Genomic DNA, 23,385 nt, shown 5'->3' with positions numbered 1-23,385 from the left:
AAAAATATATAATACCATATCATTTTTATGATTTCTATCAAATACACATAAATGACATATCAATATTTGATCGATAAAATAAATTTAAACTTTTTAATTGAATTGATATAGACTCAATTCATATGCAAAAAATATTATGATCTAAATCAGCTAAAAAATGTAACCTTTTAAGAAATATCTAAGTTTAGTCGCAAGATGGAAGGAGATTTGAATTGATATTCTATCATTAATTTGTATTAAAATATTTTTTAAGTCAATTATTCAAATTGAACAAATGAATATGTCGATTATTCTATTATTATATGATTTGGGTACTAAAATATTTTGAATTAATGGGTTCCAACTCAACAGATGAATGGATCTTTAATCATCATGATTACATACGTTGGATAAATGAAATATATGGGCCAAAATTTTGAGTTGGCTAACATTGGCTCGGGTCCAGACCGTTCGGCCGAGACATTATTATTTTCTTAGGCATAAATGCATCCCTCCAAACAGAAAATTTTTTGTATTTGGTTTGTTTACCCCAAAATTATACTTGTCACTATTATTTAATCTCTACTGAACATCATAAACAAATTAATTGTTGGTTAAGACTATAATTTCCAGTAATATCTTTTAGAAACTCTCTACGAATAGTGCAAATATATTTAGATAATTTATATTTTAATTTCAGTCATAATTAGAAATGATATTCTGGAGATCTTAGATATATGCCAACGATATTGGCACATTTGGACGATCTAAATAGAATGAATATATATATATATATATATATATATATATATATATATATAATATTAAATATTTATAATTTATATGTTTCTTTTCAATGATGAGTACAAGATTCAATCACAGAACATATATATATAATTGCTGACGTATGGAGCTGTGCAAATTATATGCTCTAAACTACCATTCTCATGTTCGTTTTCTTACAAAAATCAAATAAAAATTGTTGACCATATTATCACTGCAATAAACAACAGCAAAAAAAAAACACACACACACACACTTAAGTCGAAGCTTGTGTCAACTCCCAGTCTCCAAAGACATTCAAATCACATGGACCGTTGATTGGCTTCTTAAATAAGCCTGGCTGTGAAATGGACTACCCATCTCTGTGGTCATGATATAGACTAACATATCTTGCATTAATTTCCCAAGACATATATACGCACATCAATAACACCGAAGTATTAATGTTGTAGGTGAACTCTACAAGATCTAACAACGTTGATGCTTCTTTGACCGATAGATGGAGCAGCAATTAAAAGGCAGCAGCAAGCTTTCCGAAGGAGAGAGACAGAGAGAGAGAGGTGCGCGTGGACTATTTTTTGGAGTTGGAGGAGGAATGAGAAGAGGCATGGAGATGGAGAGCGAGGACGTGGAGGAAGAGTTGGAGGAGATGAGCGGTGGGCTGGACACGCCCCGTGGAGCTGCTCCGGAGACGGAGGAAGGCGGCGGCGGGGAAGCGGAGCAGAGGAGCGTCTATTACGACGAGGACCAAGGTTTGTATAGCCTCGCCGTCTCTCTTCGCGTCTTTATTCCGTTTTCTATTTTTGGTTCTCGAAACCAAGAAAAATGGGCAATTATGAAATGACGATGATGCCCTGGCGCAGTGAGTATAGAATGCCAAGACAGAAAGCATCGATTTCCTCGAAACCCTCTTCTGTTGTTATTTGTCGCTCGCTCGTTCCCGTTCTTGATCCTCTCCTTGTCCTCATTCTTCCCTGGGAATGGGAATGGTGAGCTTCGAGCGATCATGGGGTTTTCTTCTCTCTTGCTGCTGCATGCAGTCTATCATCTTGCTTTTATCACCTAGATCGGATTTCTTGTTGTGATGGGAGAACGCCACTGGATCTTGGCGGTAGGTTAGTTTCTTGATCTTTGAGACATGACTCTACATGGAAGAATGGCTTGTATATTGTTGTTGCTTCTCTCTTCTTGAACCCTCTGATTTTGATTCTGGCGGCAGGGTTTAACGAGTGTTTTTGGTCCTTTAGATCTCCATGCAAGAGTGGTTTGTGTATGGGTATCATTCCATCATGTCAACCAGATATCGTCTTGCTTCTCTCTTCTTGAATCTTTTGTCCTTGATGCTGCGGCGTCGGATTCATGTTGACGCTTCAGGGATTCGGCAGTCTTCCATTTCAATGTTCGGATGTCAGTCGTCACATCGTGAATCTCTTCGTTAGAAATCCTTTTCGGAATGGTTCTGTGATCAGCATCCGGGGAAGGGCGAGTTGGTTCCCTTGGATCCCTAATGATCTCTGTTTCTTTGTTTCCTCATCTGATGAGATCCTCTGACGCACACGAGCCGATGAATGCAATTTTTTTATAGAGAGGTTTGCTAGATTGCGATCTGATCCCGAAGAGGAGATATGAATATTTATTATAAATCTTGCCATCTTATTTAACTTCTTTTGCTTTATCTTAATGGTCTTTACATTAATTGTGTGATAATTGTTCTCAGCCATTGATGTGACTATTAGGTTATTTTCTTGTGCATCCGACATGACTAATAGGAAGTTGCTTTGCTTGATAATCTCTTATGGAGATATATGCATTCTACCATCTACAATTAGTGTCTAATTAACCACCAATCAGTTATGCCATGGTTTTTCAAGTATGTATATTTCTTTTATACAACTTCATTCACATTTTAGCATGCAGTTTATAAATGCATCTGAGCTCTACTTTGAACAAATTAAAGTACGGAATTTCTTAGTTCAGACATTACCAACTATTTCATTATGGCATTAGGTTCTTTGCCTTTGTTTTGTCGTGTCTAGTCTAACAATATCATTATGGCATTAGGTTCTTTGCCTTTGTTTTGTCGTGTCTAGTCTAACAATATCAATCGGGTGGCTTGTGCAAAAAGTCCTGATTGCACAATCAACTAACCTCTTTAAGATGTTGAAATTAGATTTCCTTCAATAAAATCAAGGTACTGAAATTAAATGAATTTGAGATTGAATGACTTGGTGTTGAATTTGTTGTTCACGATACCATATAATCAAGATTTTCAATTTCGAATGATACCGTCGGCAGTACACGGACCGCTCGCTACTGGGCGGTACCGTCAATTGAGGTTGTTTCCGCCCCGTCACCATGCTAAATCGATCGGTGAGAGTCGATTTTGATTGTCGTCGCCCGCTACGGGGCGGTATTAGTCGAGGGAGAAGGAAGAAGAGGGAGAAGAAAAGGGAGACCTTGGAGATCCGGGGTCGCTCTCCCTCAACGATCTCGATCCGTCGCTGCCCTCTCTTGTCGGACGTCGTAGATGAGATGTCGTCTACTTCTCGTCTGAGGTGACGAGGCCTCGGCATCGTCCGCGACTTCTCATCCGCGCGGGGAGAAGAAGCCTCGGCAACGACGTCACCGAGGCTTCGCTGGGAGAAGAAACGAGGCGTCGTGGCCCTTATTATTATTATTATTATTATTATTATTATATATATATATATATATACACACACACACGCCAGAGCGTACTGCTCAGTATACTCGTACCATACCGTATCAAGCTGATCTTGATACTCCGGTATGATACGAAATTGCAAACCTTACATATAATATCATTGTAGAGAACCTTATTTGCAAAGAATGAGATGTTCGTAAGTTATGGGAGTCAGAAGAAATTATTTAGAATTTTGCTTTCATTAAAAAAAAAATGCATAACTACATGTAGTATTGTGATCAATTTTACAAACAACCACTAGGCTTAAAATATAAGAAATAGAGTGTGAAACCAGTGATTTAAAAAGCGCTAGATGCCAAGATCAAAAAACACCCGAGGCGCTAGGCGCTCGCCCGAGCGAAGCGAGGCGCTAAAATATAAAAATATATAATATAATTAATAAATATAATTATTTAAAATTTTAAATAAAAATATGCTATTAAATTAAAAAAATCATAATGTCACATTAACAAAAAATTTCAAAATTCAAAACAATAAAATTTTACATCAAAGTCATTCATCATAATTAATATTATCATCATTTTCACACAAATCATCTTCATTGAATTCGTCTTCTTCCTCTTGTCCTTCGACTCTTTCCTCTTCATCAAGATATGTTTCATTCTTTATGTCTTCAACAATAGCAGGAGCCGAGCTTGATGCTTTTGCACTCATTTTTCTCTTTGTCATCTGTCTTGTATATGTTTGTAATTCTTCAGCACCTGAAGCTCTTGTCACATCTCCCCATGTCAATCTATCATATTCAAATACAAGCTCGTCTTCGGCATCTTACAAGTTAGTACCCATTTCTCCTACTAACCATTCATTTGAATCATCAATATCTTGTAATGAGATTGAATCAAATCTATTTTGCAAATAATAACGAGCTTTCAAAGCTTGATTATACTTTATGTAAACAAGATCGTGCAATCGTTGATGTTCCAATCGATTTCTTCTCTTCGAGTGAATCTGTCATGTCATATAATTTAAAAATATATTAATACATCTATCTAAATAAATAAATAAATTAAAACAAAAATATTTAGTGATCCTTACATGCTCAAAGACACTCCAGTTTCGCTCACAACCCGAAGCACTACATGTCAAACTAAGTACTTTGATAGCAAATTGCTGTAAGTTCGGGGTGGAATTTCCAAATAGGCTCCACCATTCAACTGCAAAATTTATGTTATTATTAGCAATAACATAGTAACATAATATATATGAAATTAATTATATCAAATTATTAATACCTGGAGACGTAGTTGTCCTGGATCGAACGACAATTGGAATTCCAAAAATACCTTCGGCATTTTTATATAAAGATAATTCATGAATAATCTTATCTTGAACCTCAAGGCTGGGAACTAATCTTGCAACGCACTGATATAACCCATCCAAAACTTATGCATCAAACCTAACAGATTTAATCTTATAAAAGAATTCAGGATTCAAATAATATCCTGCTGCATGTAAGGGACGATGAAGTTGACAATTCCATCTTTCGCCAATGAATGTAAAAATTTTCTCATATTTTTCTTTATTTTTATTAAAATATCTTTTAATCGTCTCTTTTGTTCTATCCATAACCTCATAAATATATCTCATTGCAGACTTATTTTCATTATCCATCAACCGAAGGACTTGAACAAGAGGGCCCATTACCTTTAATATATAAACTACATGATTCCAAAAGGATGACATTAAGATGATATTAGCAGCCCTCTTGCCTTTTGCTTCTTTTGTCTATTTGCTTGTCACCCATTTCTTAGAGGTAAACATGTTTCTCAGATTATGTTTTTGACGATGCATGCTCTATAATGTCAAGAATGAAGTTGCAAATCGGGTGATACCATATCTCACTAATTCTTTGTTCCCTATAAATTCTCTCATCATATTCAAAGCCCCAATATGATTATAAAGAAATCCAACAATAAAAATTACCCTTTCTAAGGTTTTCTTGATGTCTAAGATCTTTCTAATATCCTCCAACATTAAATCAATACAATGTGCTGCACATGAAGTCCAATACAAGTGTTGTCTTTTTGTTTCAAGCAATTTACATGAGACAAAGGATAACAAAAATGATAAGACTTAAGAGTTTAACACATTTAATTGAAGATAAAATAATTAACAAATTCAAAAGATGAATATTACCAACTAATACATAGTTGCTTCTATTGTCGGTTATGATTTGAACGATATTTTGTTCTCCAATTTCTTCCACGAAGTTGTCAAGTAAATCATATATCTTGTCTCCAAATTTTACAAAAGATGAAGTATCTATTGACTTCACAAACATAGTCCCTAAAGAACAATTAACCATAAAATTAATTATACTCCTGCGCCTCCTGTCAGTCCAAACATCTGACATAATAGAGCAACCATGTGTTGCTCGTAATTCTTTATGACCCTTTAGCAAGTCATTTGTATAAGTCAACTCATTTTACAATAATGGAACTCGCATCTCATAATAACTTGGAGGTTTTAATCCTGCACCATATCTTCCAATAGCTTCAATCATATCCTTAAAACTGTCTAAACGAGTTGTACTAAGGGGAAGATCAGCCTGATAGAAGAAGCGAGCAATGTGCTGAATTGTTCTTCCTCTTATTTCTTTATCACAAGCATCACATATATTTTTTTGTCTAAATTTTGAGCCTCCTGCTTGCCCTTGTTGTTTCTAGGATCCTTGAAACATATATAGATCCATCGGTCCTTTTTTACCCTTCTTAGTACTCATAATTTTTTTTCCTTTTTTGTCATATACTTTTTTTCCACTTGGGTTAATACTCATAGAATAATCTTCTTCTTCATCCCTGAGATGTTCAACATTATCTTCTGGTTCCCTTAAGATTCATTCTTTTGTATCTTCTTTTCATTCATAAAACTTAGCAACTCTTCTTTTACATCAGGTGGACACTTTTTACAAGCTGCTGCATTCTTGAAATTTCCTACTAGATGTTGTTTTATACGAAAAATACCATTTCTAGTAGTCTTATCGCAGAATATGCAAGTCACTGCATTAGGATCTTTCGGATCCTTCAGATAATTATACTTACATGCAGGATCTTTTTTTGATGCCATTAGAGACTCTATTGAGTTGCTCTGTACACTTGCCATTTATCTTGAAACCTAACGATAATTTCAAATAAATAAAAATTAACAGTATTAAAATCAAAATAATATATTATTAATCTATTAACAGTATTGAAAATTAATAATTTCAAATAAACCTAACAATATTAACAGTATACAGAAGGAGAAGAAGGAAGAGTGTAAGGGGGTGCTGAGTCTGCTGATTGAGAAAAGAGGAAGCGACAACGGGAGCGGGAGTGTAAGGAGGCAGCGGCAGCGGGAGCGGGAATGTAAGGAGGCAGCGGGAGTGTAAGGAGGCAGCGGTAGCGGCGGTGGGAGCAAGAGCGGCGACAGCGGCAGCGGTTGCGAGCAGTGGGAGCGGCAGCGGCAAAGAGCAGTGTTAAGGTTGGGCAGCGACAGCAGATATCGGTTTTAGTTGGTTCGATTGAACCAACTAACCACCGGAGACCGAACCAGACCTAAAATCCTGGTTCGGTCACCTGGTTTAACCCAGGCGCTCGCCCGAAGCGCCCAGCACCTGGGCTCGGGCGAGCGCCCAGGCGGTGCCTCTTTGAAGCGCGCCGCCTGGAAGTTTAGCGAGGCGCTCGAGCCTCGCCTCGCCTCGCCCGAGAGCCTTTTTAAATCACTGTGTGAAACATACAATTGCTCGCTTTTCTCTTTTTCATTCTAGAGTAGTTCTCTTTTGGTGATTGAGGAACATACGAGCAAGGATTGAAATTTCGGTTCGTATCGACGTGCCGAGCCCTACTCTATATGGTATATACCAAGGCGTACCGACGGCATGCTGGGGCATACCAACGATACGCCCAAAATCATAAAAAAACCTCTAAAAATAGAAAAAAGTTAGATTAGGGTTTTTAAGTTAGAAATAAATATAAATTTAGTATCATTTTAGCAAAACTAATATAAATTAGGGAAGAATAATGTTATATATCTTTTTGAGCTTTAAGGAGTACCTTTATGGTTCGTTCCAGATCATTTTTATGTTAATATTGAGTTATCTACGAGGAAATTATTTAAATTTTATAATTTATTTTTTTTATATAACTTAAATTTTAAAATTCAAATGAATTAAGTAATTAATCGATGAATATATCTAGTTCTACCACAAAAAAGAACGGCGAGACTCCACGGGCAGTGGATCGGGGTCCTCGATCCTATGTATCTCTATATCAATATGATATGTTTGTCGGACCCAATCGTAAAATTGATCCCACGACAATGTATTGATATACTGTATGCTTTGTTGAGTTTAGGAGAGTGAAAATGTGAGAATAAGAGAGAGATGCGAGTGAAAAAGAGTTTATGAGAATTTAAGAGATTGAGAGAGTGAAATGAGTTGAAAGAGGACGGAGGAAAAGGTTTTAAATATCTATTCTAAGCTTCAAACGGTTAAATTGACCATTTGAAATAGGGTAGTCTCAGCCAGTAATCGTTAACGGTCGAAATCTGAGCGTATCGACCGGTATAGGTCGGTAATGGTCGGATTTCAATCGTTACTGCCTGGTACAGATCCTATATCGCTTGATATTAGGTGAAGTGACCGGTACCGTCCGGTAGACGACAATCTGCGTATCAGTATCTTATCGGACCGGTAGATATCGCCCGTATCGGGCGGTACGCATCGGTACAACAAACCTTGCATATGGGTACTTTTCTATTTCTTTGGCTGAAGGAGTATGGAAGTGTCTCACTGCACTTGGACCTTCCCATTAGTTGGTCCTGATAGACATCATATTTAGAATCATGAAGGTAGCTATCAAGTGATGATGGATGTCAAATCACTAAGACTGCTTGAATCATTTTGTCTCATTGAATAAAGGTACATTAATTTTCTATTATATGAATTTAGTGCAAGGAGATAATACTATGTCCATGATCTTCTTAAGTCTAAGAGAAGCAGATAAAGGCAGTCTGTGTCTATCATAAGGCAAAATGTTGAATATCATAAGACAAAAAGTTGAATATTCATCATTTTGATGCTCATTAATGCCAAAAGAAACTTCTCATCATTGTTTTTTTCCTACTTACTAGAAACCAGAATTTTCATCTTGTGAATCTTTATATTGTTGTTTATTTTAAGGATCATAATCTCGTACCAAGGTACTATACTGGTCCCCGATTGGACCAATACATACCACATACCAACCAGTATTGGGTGCCGATATATGGTACACCGGCATGTATTAGAGACTCAAAGAGGAATAAGAAGAAGAAGAGGAAGGAAGAGATGGCTGTGGAGGAAGAGGAGGAAGAAGGAAGAGGTAGGAGGAGGAAAAGGAAGGAAGAAGAGGAGGTGGTGGAGGAAGAGGAGGCAGTGGAGAAACAAGAGGAGGAGGAAAGAGGAAGAGGAAGAAAGAGGAGGAAGTGGAGGCGATGAACGAAGATGAAGAAGAGGGTGATGGAGGAACAAGAAGAAGATGAAGGAGGTAGAAGAGAAAGAAGAAGAGGTGATGGAGGAAGAGGAGGAAGCATATCCAAGGTTGATGTTGGTGGCCGGCTGGGAGGTAGTGGCAGCGGATGGCAGGAGGATGATGATGGTGGCTCATGGAGCTCCGCATGTATGGAGAAGAGAATGCAAGCTCTAATTCAAGTTTTAAGTTCTTTTTTTCTTCATTAATAGACCGAAATGGATTGCCCAAAATAGGGGTGGTCTGTGTCTGTATGGGCTCCAACTGGTATATATCGGTCAGTGCGAGCTGAACCAGCCAAAACTGCAGTCCTTGATTTATGATCTTATAGCTACTGTTACTTGTAACATCAATATTAACAAATTTAGTGTACAATATATGGCAGCCCATGCTGCAGTCACAGTTGAAATTGGTGGAATGAAGCCCCAAACAGGATGATCAGATTGCTAATTCTCAAGAAGTTGCCAATGGAAGATCAGATTTTAAATCTCATTTGATAAATGATCAAAAGGACCTTGAAAAAGCAAATTATGTCTTAATAGATACAAAGATGGAATATGGGTCAAATTCACAATGTTATTATGAAAACATGGCGAATGACTGAAAGCAAAGATGAAATAGCAGTGCATGAACATATTATGGTACAAAAATTAGTAAACTGAAAGTGACAGAGTTTGATCATGAGAGGATATTAGAGGAACAAGATACACATGATTTGTACTGTCCTAGGTGTAACTCATGCATCACAAAAGGAAATGGTCAGTTAGAGGAATTCAACATGATGTGCCATCAAAGAAAGTGCATTAACAACTATATGGTGCTTTGGATACTGAATTTGTTTCAGGTTGACAAATTTAACTGATCCACCAGAACCAGATGTATTCATGTGTTTATCACGTGTCAGCTTTTTCAGTCCAACAGGTTTGCACCTGTTAATTCTGCCTCTGTATGTATCTAACAAAGTGTATAAAAATCAGATGTTCTTAGGATAGATAGCCTGTAGTGGCCTTTTGCTTTGTGATGGTGATAAATTACCACTCCTGTAATATACAGATATTCTACGATGTTCTTACATTTTTGGGCACAATCCTCACATTGTGGCTCATACTAAGTCAGTTTTGCACTGGCAAGGGTCATGATGCAGCAAGGAAAATCATGGTTTTAAGTTTTAACTTTTAAGTACTATGCATGCTTTTAACTTATTAGCTTCAACCTTGAATTGATGGGAAATGGATATAATGGTTGCTCTCTTTGTATTCTGAACAGAGGGTGGTTTTAACATATTTCACATATTTGAGAAAGGAAAGGATACTCATGTGCAAAGTTCAGAGCAAGTGCCCGAGAAGAAGATAAATTGGATTTCTTCTATTTTTAAAGTGGATAGAAGCAAAACGAAAGAAAGCGAACCAGGTGTGTTTCTATTGCATCTTTTTGTGATTTATGGAGCGAACACTTGGTCTAAATTCATCCTAATAACTTAGATCTATCATGCTAAGTAATTAACTTGTTGCATTGGTAAAACATGTGACTGGCAATTAGTGTAAATCCCACAAAATAAATGAATTATTAGTCTCAAAGATAATTAAGATCTTGTCTTGAGTTGTTTGGTTGCCTCCATTTAAATTTACCTTTTGTGTTATGTGTCAGATGGAAATTGAGATGCCATTTAATTTGGTCATGTTATTAAATGAACAAACTTCTTTCATTCTGGCTACATATTCTTGATGAATTTCTGAGTTGGGTTTAGATCTCTCATTAGTTCTGAAACATGGATATGGTTTGCCTAATTACCTTCAACTACTTCTGATGGTCCCAAAAGATATTTCTTGTTCTTGCAAATTCTATTTTTGTAATTCCCTTTTGGTCAATTGATCTGACTCTGTGGATAGCTTTCACAGTTTTGTCTCTTTAAGATTATATTATTTTCCTGTATTAGTTAGTTACTGTTCTTTAGTCAATTGTTATGAAGCTAGGATTTGATGTTCTTTCATCATATATTCGTTTACTGTAAATTTGTTGATAAAAAAACACAACTGGGGATGTGGACATTACTCATCATACCCATTATTGATGAAAGCTGGAGTGAATCTTATGCCATTCTAAGGTTGTTAGGAGCTTTAAAGCCCAGTGAATCTTTTACCACCGTTAGAAGAGTCGATGACTTCATACAAAAGAGAAGAAAGAATCACCTCCCATAACTCTGCATAGCAAGGTTCGTAATACCGTACCGTACCGGTATTTCGATCCGGGCTCGGTACCGGTACGGTACGGTATACCGAGCGGTATACCCAGGTGTGCCGAGTACTGTAACAGCACTATAGTGCTACAGTGCACTGCTACAGTGCTACAGTGCACTCGGACCGGTAACAGACGGTCCGCGTACCGACAACCTGTCGGACTGGTACGTACCGCCCGTACCGGGTGGTATGGTTCGGTACGGCAGACCCTGCTGCATAGTGCTTTGAAGTTTTTAAAGTCTCAAATCATTTCTCAAAAGAATGATAGGTTTGTTATTCTAAAGTGAACTAAGAAATTAATATTGGAATATAACTAGGTTGGTCTATAGTCATTACTATTAATTTTATATGCAGCCTTATATGGGAATTGGGAAAGATCAACTTATGTGGCCTTATCTCCTTAAGTAGTGGGGCTGTAGGGATAACTAATTTAATAAAACAAAAGCATAACATGGATATGGAAATTAAATAAATATGTGTCATTTTTTCTAGTATTACATATATGGAGATAAAATTTGAACAATTTATACAATATATGATCATCATATGTGCAATTCATGAGATGCATAATAATCATTTGCATGAGCAACATACTAACAGTATTAAAAAAAATGCTTTCCCTGAACAATATTCATAGAAACACTTCAATCACTTATATGAAACATTAAGGATAATATTCTTATTGTCAATACTCGGTTCACATATATGTATGTACATATACATATGTATATATATATGTATATATACATACATATAAACATGGTTCGCATTACCGGTTTGTATCGGTATACTGATCGGTTGTTAGTATGGTACATACCGAGCATATCGACACAAGGTATACTAGGGTGTACTAATATACTGCCTATGCCGGTCCTCTATTGGACCAGTATGTACCACTCGTATCAAGCGGTATGCTTCGGTACATCAAACTTTGCTCACAATAAAGCTTATTAATTTATCTATATCCATTTATAGTTCTTTTTACATGAGTTTTTGAATTAGAGGTTGAATAACAAATTAATTTTAAAGGTCCATAATACTATCAGAGATGGATTTACAGACCTCCAGTATTACCAGTCTGACTAAGGACCAATTCTGGACCTTATAGATCAATACCGATAAGTATTTATTTATTTATTTGTTAATAAAAACTTTATATTCTTTTAGACTTGGTAATTCTGAAACGTTTAATTGTTTCACTAGCAAGTCTAGCTGCATATTGATGATTATTGCAGTAATTTGTACAACTCTAGGCAACAATCTAAATTACTGATCACAACATCTTGGTCGATATAGCAGAAAGAACATTTCAAAATTTTGATTTATCTATGAATACATCATCAACATAAGTAGGTTCATCATAGAAAACAAATGAAGATAGCTGATATAGTAGTACACACACCCTAACAGAACACTGTCAACGATAAATATCAAGATCACCAAGGGGACAGAAAAGAACATGACCAGCTGCGATTGTACCAAAAAAAAGGAAGATTTGGTACTTCTCAAATTACAATTATTAATAATGATCAAATTGCAATGTTAAAACCATATCTTGGATAATAGGTAAGATAGTATTTTATTCATGACTCATTCCAATTTCTAAGGTGAGAATTTGAGCTAAGGGAAATTTGGATCTCAATGCCGAAGGACCATTCCTAGAAAAGGCAGGAAGTACCATATCATTCCTTACAGTATTGATAACTTATAGTATTGAAACCTTTACAATGCAGCATAAGAAAAACATATAAATCAATACAAAGGCAGATCCACTTAAATGAGTATGCTGTCTGTACAGTTTGAGTAAATAGAAAAGACATAGATTGCATATTATACATGAAATCATGATATTTCTATAAAAAAGCTCATAACAGCCTAACTTGCGTAACTTGCGTGCATTAGGTAACTGCAAGAAGGAACTTTACTGAAATTATAAACCAGCCTCAATTGTTTCCACACATTTCCATAAATATGATGATTCTCTATGTTTAGGACCCAAAAAATGACCCATATAATTAATAATAGTTGCTATAACATTTTACAATAAGCAGGGAAGGCAGAACAAATGTCCAGGTAAAAAAAAAGTATAGTGAATAGACAAGAGCGATTTCCCTAGAAAACAAAGTTTTGGATATCGGTTTGTACCAACGGTACACCTTAAAATCTTAAAAATATTTTCATCTATCATGCCAAGGCATATTGATCGGTACACCTCAGTAACGATCGAAATCCAGGGTGGTACCGGTCTATACGTCTTGGTACCGATATCCTCTTGGACTGGTATGTACTACCCGTACTAGGCAGTACACATCGAAATTGAGAACCCTGCACATATATATTTATATATATAAATATATATATATGTATACATATACATATATGTATATGTATACATATATGTATATGTATACATATACATATATGTATATAGTTTCTAGTGTAGATATGTTTTTTTAATACATGTTTTGTAATGTCTTAAATGCCTGTCATTGTGCTAGGAAGTGTCCAATGAATATCAATATCTTACATGGATATGTCATGGATACAACAAGAATCAAGAATCTTTTAGTTTTTATGTTTCCTAGTACTTTTTCGTATGAAATTACTGTTGAATTTATATGTTTTGAATTATGTTGCACCTGCATGGTTTCCAGCGAGCTAAGAATTCACCCAGAAACTTCCATGGACATTATCAATTCATGTTGCCTTTGTTAAATAGAGAACCACTTATTCTGTTTGTATTAAATCAACTTATAAAAGGAGAAAATGATGCCTACAAGTAATTAATTTTTTGAATACTTATAATCAGCACTAATGTCATCACTTATATATGCACTGAATAATATTAGAAAAATAGACAATTTCACTAGTTGCCTGCTAGTGTGTCTTGCATGTTATTACATCACAACAATCTTTCACTAGTGGCAACCAACAGTTTGCAGCTTCTTCCATATCCCTGCCAATATTATATATCTTCCTAAATGGCTCTATAATCAGTTAAATGTGAAAGATTATGACTTAAAGTAAGTGTCTATATGCATTTCTTTGTATACACAGGAGGCCCAACCACTGTAGAAGGAAAACAAATCAGGGAAACATCATCCTCACTGGGAAGTGCAGAAACTTGACACTAGTGCAACTCTCCTAGAAAAATAACCATTCAGATCTTGTATATAAACAAATTCAGTGCTGCTTGGTATGAATATATGGAAAATATTATAAAACAAATCCAGTGATGCTTCACATATGAAAATATAGAAAATATTATATCTATCTTTAAGTGTGTAAAAACATTGTTTGTACTTTGTAATCTTCAGTATCTTATTGATCCTGATTACTTACAATAGTTATTTTGAGTGGGAATTCATAAAATAATGATTTCCAGATAAACAAGCAAAACATTGGTACAACTGTACCAGGAAGAAAACTTGACAATCATGGAATTGCCACTGCAGTAATTGATGCAGATATGATATTGTACTCCAAAGAGATTTAGGCATAAAAAAAGGGGTACATGGACTTATAGCTGTTGACATGCTTCAAGACATTTTATTTATATGATATCAAGCAACAAGCTTAGAGTATAACTGCGGCTTCAATTCTTGTAATCGTGTAACTGCAACCTTCAATTTTTGTAGTCAGTCATAAAAGCTGAGCCTTCACTGAGTAATATGGTAGAATGGTAAAAAATTATATATGGTAGAATATTATAAAATATGAATATTTGAGCTTTGCAAATAATTCAATCTATAAACTACATCTTGCATCTTCAGTTATTGAGATTCACAAATTAATGCCTGACGATTCATATCTCTTGATGACATTGTAAAAAGAAAAGCTTATTATCTTGCCATCTTTAACTTAGCATGCATTTCCTGTTCTCCTGATTGATGTTTAAGGCGATATCTCATCTGGTTAACATTTGTTTTTCTATATGTCACATTTATGATTTTTTATTCATTTTTTAAATAAAAGTGAAGTACTAAACTCAACTTAATTGTCAGGGACTTGTAGAGTTGTCCTCTCTAATTTTTTACGGATCCAATTTGTATAGACTATTTTTCCAATTTTCCAGCCATTATCTCATCTTAACGATTCATTTCTATTAGCCCTTAGATGTGACAGGATGGATGGAGCCCATCCTGCCATGTGGGGCATACCCATGAATGGCTGAAGGGTGAATGGACAGCTGTGTTGGGGATGAACTGCACCATACCAACTGGAAAGGATCCTAATTCTGCATTTGTAATTCTAATTGTTTTTTAGGGTTTTACTCGTGCACTTATATAAGGATGTGAAATATCTAAACACGGATGGATGATGTGATTAAAATGCCTTAAGTCCATTTTTTGTTAGTTAGAAGACTGTGATGCATCTCTTTGGCTCTTTGCTTCTGCACCTATTCTTTAGTCCATAATAATATTTTCTTGTCTATTATAATTGGGTTCTATGACTATATTGAAACATGTGGAATTGTAAATTTAGGAGCTCATCGTTGAAAAATGTTTGGAGTTTCTCAAATTTGTTGTAATTGATGGAAATTTGCTGAGCTAGTCATGGTCAATACTCACATCTTTGTTTTCTGTTTGTTTTGGTAGATTTCTCAGTAACTTAAAATGTAGTTAGTAACACAGTGTATTTCTTCTTAATATTCTTTTTACCTGTTCATCTTTGTGCTATGCATTACCTTATATTTTCTCATGACCAGCAAATAATTGACATTTATGTCAACTTAAGTAATTAGCAATAAAATTTTATCTTCCTATGCATAACCTTTGCTTGCTTCTTCAGCAGTTGTAGAAATATTTTGTCACTTATGTGCATATGATGATTTTATCCAAGTATCTGAACTTGTCCGTGTACTTTTCTTCAGCTGGATAACTTATTTGACCACAATCATATTTAATTTGTATATGATGCAAATTTGTTATCCAAAATGCTAATATTTTGAATGATTCTAGATAAGATGTTTAGTGGACCGTCTAGTGTTAGTTTCAAAGAACAGATGGAGGATCGATCCAAACTACATGATCCTGCCACTCAGATCACATCCACTTCAGGAGCTATGGTTCAGACCAAAAAGTGAATTTATGTTGGAGTAAAAGATGTCAGAATAAGGGACCAGTGATTTAAAAAGCTCTAGGCACCAAAAGGTGCTAAGGTCCAAAAACGCCCGAGGCGCTAGGCGCTCGCCTGAGCGAAGTGAGGCGCTAAAATATAAAAATATATAATATAATTAATAAATATAATTATTTAAATTTTTAAATAAAAATATGTTATTAAATTAATCTAATAAATACAAATACTATTGCTAGTATACAGTATACCGTTAACAATATACTATCGAAAGAGGAGAAGAGTATAAGGGAAGAGTCGGAAGACCGAGGATGTTGACTGAGAAGAGCGAGAGCGGCAGCTGCGAGCGATGATAGTGGCAGCGGCAGCAGCGATAGCGGGAGCGGCAAGCGGTGACAGTGGCACCGGTAGCAGCGAGCAGCGGAAGCGACGAGTGGAGACAGTGGCAACGGTAGCAGCAAGCAACGGTAACAGCAGCGGGAGCGGCAAGCGAAGACCGTGGCAGCAGTAGCAGTGGTAGTGGGAGCGCGAGCGGCGACAGTGGGAGTGGCAGCGATAGCAACTAGCAGCGGCAACGGTAGCAGCGAGCAGCGGCAGCGAGAGCGGCAACAGCAGCAACGACAGCAGTAGCGTGAACGACGAGCAGGGTTAGGGTTGGGGAAGTCACGCTGATATTGGGGAAGTCACCATACCTCAAACGTTGGTTCGGTCACCTAGTTTAACCCAGGCACTCGCCCGACGCCTGGGCTCGGGCGAGCGCCCAGGCAGCATCTCTTTGAAGCGCGTCGCCTGGAAATGAAGCGAGGCGCTCGGGCCTCGCCTCGCCTCGCCCGAGCGCCTTTTTAAATCACTGTAAGGGACGATCCAGGTAAATTTCTTTAATGACCAGAAAATTATGAATGGTAAAAGGATAAATTGTGAAAACAATTATCCAAGTGTAGCTTAAGCTAGCATATACAACACTTATGATGACATACTATTTCATTTATTTTCTTTGGACTTTATCTATCTGAAATTGTCCGATGTGACAGCTTCTCTATGCTTTTGTCTTTGTTCATTCATGAGTTGATGCTACTACTGAAATAACTTCTCAAATTGACCGGATAATTCGAGGTTCAGAAGCAAGTGCTACTGAAGCTTTGGCACATTCAGATGTTCGGATTAATGCGACAGAGCAAACTACCAGAGATGCTGAAATAAGCGATGACAGGTTTAGTGGGCCACCTGGTGTTAGCTTTGAAGAACAGACGGATGATCAACCTGAACTACATGATTCTGTCACTCAGACCATATCCACTTCAGAAGCTATGATTCAGACCAAAGAGTTAATTTATGCTGGAGTTAAAGATAATGATGGTAGAATGAGAGATGATTCAGGTAAATTTCTTTATGACCTGAAAATTATGAATGCTAGAAGGCTAAATTGTGAAAACAATTATCTGAGTGTAGCTGAAGCTCAGCATATACACTTATGATCACAGATGACATACTATGTCCTTACTTGCTTTGAACTATATATCTCTGAAATTGTCTGAAGTGACATCTTTGCTATGCTTTCGTCTGTTCATGCAGGAGTTGATGCTACTAAAATAACTTCTCAAAGTGACCAGATAATTCAAAGTTCAGAAGCAACTACTACTGAAGTTTTGGCACATTCGGATGTTCGAATTAATGTATTAGAGCAAACTGCCAGAGATACTGAAATAAGCAATGACAGGCTTAGTGGACCTTCTAGCGTTAGTTTCAAAGGACACATGGAGGATCAGTCCGAACTACATGATCCTGCTCAGACCATAACCACTTTAGGAGCTATGTTTCAGATCAAAGAGTCAATTGATGCTGGAGTTAAAGAAAATGATGTCAGACTCAGAATGATGGACGATTCTGGTAAATTTCTTTAGTGACCTGAAATTTATGAGTTGTAGAAGGCTAAATTGTGAAAACAATTATCTGAGTGCACCTTAAGCTAGCATATACAACCCTTACGAGGCCTACTATGTCATTATTTGCTTTGTACTTTTATCTATCTGAAATTGTCTGAAGTGACAGCTCTCTATGCATTTGTCTGTGTTCATGCAGGAGTTGATGCTTCTAAAATAACTTTCCAAAATGAACAGATAATTCAAGATTCAGAAACAAATGCTACTGAAGTGTTGACGCATTCTGATGTTGCGATTAATGTAGCAGAGCAAACTGCCAGAGATACTGAAATAAGCAATTACAGGCTTAGTGGACCTTCTAGTGTTAGTTACAAAGAACAGACGGAGGATCAGCCAGAACTACAGGATCCTTCCACTCAGACCATATCCACTTCGGATGCTATGAAACAGATCAAAGAGTTAATTGACGATGGAGTTAATGATAATGATGTCAGAATGAAAGATGACTCAGGTAAATTTCTTTGATAACCTGAAAATTATGAAGAGTAAAATGCTAAATTGTGAAAACAATTATCTGAGTGTAGCTTAAGCGCATATACAACACTTATGATGACCGACTATGTCCTTATTTGCTTTGAACTTTATCTGAAGTTGTTCGAAGTGACAGCATCTCTATGCTTTTGTTTTTGTTCGTGCAGGAGTTGATGCTAATAAAATAACTTCTCAAAGTGACCAAATAATTCAAGGTTCAGAAACAAGTACTACGGAAGTGTTGGCACATTCAGATGTTCGGATTAATGTAGCAGAGCAAACTGCCAGAGATACTGAAATAAGCAATGACTGGGATATACTAAAAAGCATTGTATATGGAGGTCTGAATGAATCAATTACTAGCCTGGCTGTTGTGTCATCAGCAGCTGGTGCTGACGTTTCAACATGTAAGTTTCAAGATCAATATCCTTATCTCAGTTTCAAGAGTAATTAGGTCGACCTTTTTTTTTCGGGGGGGGGGGGGGGGGCCGTGGTGGGGGGAGCATGATTGACATCAAGTGTCATATTCTTAAATATGCTTATGGAGTAACATAGGATGCACATCATTAATTCTTTGGTACACATAGGTGGACTTAAAAATGAGTTAACTCTGGTGGGATGAGATCTTGGTGGTAAGTTCACAACTATCTATTATTGTGTTGTTCAATTAAGTAATTAGATTGGTAATTTTAGAAAATTTTATTTAGTAATACATTGCATAGTTTTGCTATGTTATGTTGCACATTCATCCCACATTGTAGTGTTAACTAAATTCATACACTGCTAAAATAATTGTTTTTACTTCCATGATAAAGAATGTAGGTCTCCTTAGTCTGGAAAGAATTAGGTAGATAAATGAAATTGCTAACCGACCATTCGTTATAATTTTCTACTCAATTTTGGAAAAACACTAGCATTATGTTGATGACACTCTTGGTTTTCTTTTCCTTACCTTTATTTTCCCGGAGGCAAAGGTTCATTATTCTCTACACTTTATTGTAATTATTACTTTCTTTTGCAGTGAAAATTGTTGCATTAGGGTTGGCAAAATTGATTGGCGGATTTCTTTTAATTACCCATGAAGTAAGTTGATTTCTTAGATGATACTTTTTTTGTCTTTGCCTCTTCTTTCAAAGATAAAAGTATTTTTCATATTTCAAGGAAACTGACCTGTTTAAGGCTTCTACTGTTCGTGAATTTATGTGATGGAAAAGATCTATCCAAGTTGTTTTTAGCCTGACAACAACAGTTAGAATGCCGATATATGAAGGAGAATTTAATCTCAGGAACTATGATCAATTGATAATCAAAAAGCCATAAAATGAGAGTTGTCCTGGTGTTCTCATGGAGTAGTTGCAAGAATCATATAAATATGTGGAGAGTTCCAAGTATGGCTATTTTTTGTTAGGCATCTTTTTTTTTCCAGCTAATGGCCAATGGCTTCAATGGCACACATTTTGCTTCAATGGCCAATGGCTTCAATGGCTTCAATGGCCAATGGCCAATGGCTTCAATGTATGTTAATATTGGAAATATAAGCCAATGGCTTCAATGGCACACATTTTGCTTCTTTGTATGGCATTATTACTTGAACAACATTGTGCTTTAGTCAAAGTCAAGTTTTCATTATGTTTCCAATATTAACATACATTTCCCTGAAATAGTATAAAACTCAGATTTTATTCTTGATAGACTCGTAATTTTCCAAAGGGATGGGTGCTAGAGGGATTTCTGACATGTTTTATCCGAGTGTTTTGCAAGTAAAGCAGATAGATTGCTCCCATCCTATTGATAAATTATGAGTGTATCTTCTATACTTGCAATTTCCCTTGTAATCTCCTAGCATGGGCTCTTTGGATCGATAAACAACATAAATTCATGTAGGACAGCAAATATAACAACTAGTAAGAGGCTATAATGTCCCAAGTATTAGTGAGGCCAATATCACCAGTCAAAGCAAGAGAAGCAAAAAGTATCATGAATAAAGTCTTTTAGGTCTTCCTCCATCAGTACTCACACCACTAATTTTAAATGATTTATTTTGTCTAGCCAGTGTGTCTTTTAAGTCTCTTTTGCACATAAGCACAAATTTTAGGTTAAAAGTTTATTGCATGAAACTTCAATGATGAACCTCTCTGTGTGGCTTTTGGATAGCAGCTAATATAGTTCAAGCAAGCATTCTCAATTCTTACTTTGGGCATTTTTTTGTCACAGCTTTTTGAGCTTAGAACTGCACAAGATGAAGCTACTGAACAGAAAGATGAACAAGGTGGACGTTACTGGGAACTGCTTGGGTGGAGAGCAAATTTCCGCCGGCACTTTCCTGTTGCTACAATATCATACATTTTATTTGGCTTAGTCCCTCCTGTTGTTTATGGTTTCTCATTTAGGAGGAGCGACGAGAAGGAATTCAAGCTCATGGCTGTTGCTGCATCATCTCTTCTATGCACAGCTTTGCTGGCCTTATGTAAGGCCCATGTTAAACCACAAAAAGGCTACGTAAAAACCATGGTCTACTACCTAGTTCTTGGTGTATCAGCATGTGGTCCTTCCTATCTGGCTGGGATGATGATCGACAAGTTACTTGAGAAGCTTGGTTTGTTTGATCATGGGACAACTCTTCAGTCACCTCCCACTCTTATGTGTCAAGACTTAAGAGAACCATCATGGACATCTTATTGATGATGGAACCCTGCTACTGATAGACGTGAAGGTATGATCATTCAGTACACCTGTTCCAGATGATAATATATGCTTTATTCTTATCCAGTTGGATTTCGGGGATGTTGTCCTCAAAAATTACTCTTTTTGGTGCGCCAGGGGTGCATCGAAGGACTTGGGATGATGCCGATCTGGTCGTTCAAAATCGCTGTGCACTCGCTGCAGCTGTCCAAGTGAGATTTTTTTTCTTTGTTTTAGCTTTACTATGATTTCATAGTCTTGAGTGATGACGCAATTGACAGTAACTACATAATTGGTCTTTTCTATCGCTATAATTACATATTTGGTTGGGACGAATGAATAGTGCAAACGAATCGTAGACGAGTATAATGGGCCAAAGTTTGGGTTTGCGAACGTTTGTGTGAGGGCCAACCGATCACGGACGCCGAATTCTTCGTACTGTTCCCAACATTGTCAAGGAGCTCTAAATACTATTTAGAGTCCCCATCTTATTATTCATAATCCTCTTACTCTTTATAATCTTTTAAAAAATTAATAAATTATTATTATACTATTCACAATCATTGTAGTTCTATTTTTACTTTTTTTCCTCATAATTGTTGCCTGTGGATCCTATCCTATTACTGTTGACTCTCTTCATCACTCATGCACTTATTTTGTAAAGGTTTGAAACATAACATCTTCTAGGTTAATAAAATTGGCCTAGAAGATAGTATTTACTTGACTATTTTAGAATGTACGATCTTAAAAATATTTATCATTGTAATAAATATAAAAAATATTATTTTTATTTCCTTCTTTTCGTTATTTGGTTTGTTTGATTTAATCATCTTTTTTTTTGTAATTTTATATCACTTCTGGCAAAGAAGAGGAGAAAAAATATATATATGAAGAAAAAAATGTTATAGATAAAGAATAAAAAGATTTTATTGAAAATAAGTTATAAATTAATGGTATATATATATATATAAAGAAATAATTTAAAAATATTTAAAAGTCTTAATATGAGGTTGTAAATAATATGTTTTCAAGTATTTATCTTCCATTGCCAATTATCATATGAGGATGGATATTCGGACCGGAGCAAAATAATAAGAGAATCACCTGGGATAATATTGCAATTTGAATTATTAATTTTGAAAGCAAGATGTATTGACATGATTGTCAAGATTTTCTTAGATATATATATATGAATTTGTTGTTGATCATTTCATTGCTGCAATAAATAACAAAAAGAAACTACAATTTGAATCAAGTCAGATATCATAATTTAGAACTTAGTAGCGCTTTTATTATACTTACCTGAAGTCACAAAAAACAGGTCGGTGATTCTTTGACCGACGGATGGAATGGCGGGAATTAAAAGGCAGCAGGCGAGCTTTCAAAATGTGAGAGAGAGAGAGAGAAAGAGAGGTGTGGGTTTGGTTTCTTTCTTGGAGTCAGAGGAGGTTGGAGAAGAGACATGGAGATGGTGACGGGGAGGTGTTGGAGGAGAGCGGTGGGCTGGTGGAAGCAAGGCGGCGCCCGAGGAGGAGCGCCAGCGCAGTGGAAACTCCCGGTGGAGCATCGCCGGAGACGGAGGAAGAAGGCAGCGGCGAGGAAGCGGAGCAGAGGAGCGTCTATTACGACGCGGACCAAGGTTTGTGTGGTTTCTTCTTGGTGGCCGTCCCATTCGTTTCTGTCGCCACCTTAAACCAAGAAACAAGAAACATTGTGAAATGACGATGATGCTCGTGTTCTTTTGTTGATTTGTACGAGGAGCATTTCCTCCCTCCCAGCGCCATTCGTGTCTTTGCTGGTGCCCTTTACGACGTCTGAGAACAGAAAGAATCCGTTTGTTTTCCCAGAAAGAATCTGGGATCGTTTACGGGAACGGGAATTAGAAGATACAAGCGATCGCGTGGTTTTCTGCTCTGTTGCCGAAGCTTTCCGTCTATCATCTTACTTCATTTCTTGGATCGGATTTCTTGTTGTGATGGGTAAAGAACACTGAATCTTGGCGGTAG

At 36.5% G+C, this 23,385-nt stretch overlaps 1 protein-coding gene across 4 annotated transcripts; it reads left to right on the top strand.

The window, feature by feature from the left end:
- The first annotated feature begins 1,265 nt into the window (after window positions 1–1,265).
- LOC135639417 (uncharacterized) lies at window positions 1,266–23,151 on the top strand. 4 transcript variants are annotated; one of them, XR_010496931.1, is made up of 10 exons: window positions 1,272–1,514; window positions 10,240–10,383; window positions 17,406–17,663; window positions 17,859–18,173; window positions 18,366–18,677; window positions 18,865–19,104; window positions 19,719–19,780; window positions 20,912–21,410; window positions 21,518–21,591; window positions 22,701–23,151. XR_010496931.1 is itself a non-coding variant. In XM_065153161.1 (9 exons), exons 1-8 carry the CDS (start codon window positions 1,358–1,360, stop codon window positions 21,377–21,379), a joined length of 1,956 nt encoding a protein of 651 aa, XP_065009233.1. In that variant the 5' UTR covers window positions 1,272–1,357; the 3' UTR covers window positions 21,380–21,410; window positions 21,518–21,711. The 4 variants fall into 4 exon arrangements, 2 of the variants coding, with proteins under 2 accessions (XP_065009234.1, XP_065009233.1); XR_010496932.1 differs by lacking the exon at window positions 1,272–1,514 and adding an exon at window positions 1,681–1,877; XM_065153161.1 differs by lacking the exon at window positions 22,701–23,151 and having other exon boundaries at window positions 21,518–21,711.
- The last annotated feature ends 234 nt before the right edge of the window (window positions 23,152–23,385 follow it).

Source organism: Musa acuminata, chromosome BXJ3-6 (genome assembly GCF_036884655.1).
Source record: "Musa acuminata AAA Group cultivar baxijiao chromosome BXJ3-6, Cavendish_Baxijiao_AAA, whole genome shotgun sequence".
Classification (NCBI taxonomy): Eukaryota; Viridiplantae; Streptophyta; class Magnoliopsida; order Zingiberales; family Musaceae; genus Musa; species Musa acuminata.
Note: the sequence above shows the minus strand (reverse complement) of the source record. Positions and strands in the feature narration are given on the sequence as shown.

Bases quoted from the DNA above. Each gene is read 5' to 3' on its own strand.
- LOC135639417 (XM_065153161.1), top strand. From the start codon at position 1,358: ATGAGAAGAGGCATGGAGATGGAGAGCGAGGACGTGGAGGAAGAGTTG. The intron at 19,105-19,718 runs GTAAGTTTCAAG...TTTCTTTTGCAG, and splicing joins TGGTGCTGACGTTTCAACAT to TGAAAATTGTTGCATTAGGG. The intron at 19,781-20,911 runs GTAAGTTGATTT...TTTTTGTCACAG, and splicing joins TTCTTTTAATTACCCATGAA to CTTTTTGAGCTTAGAACTGC.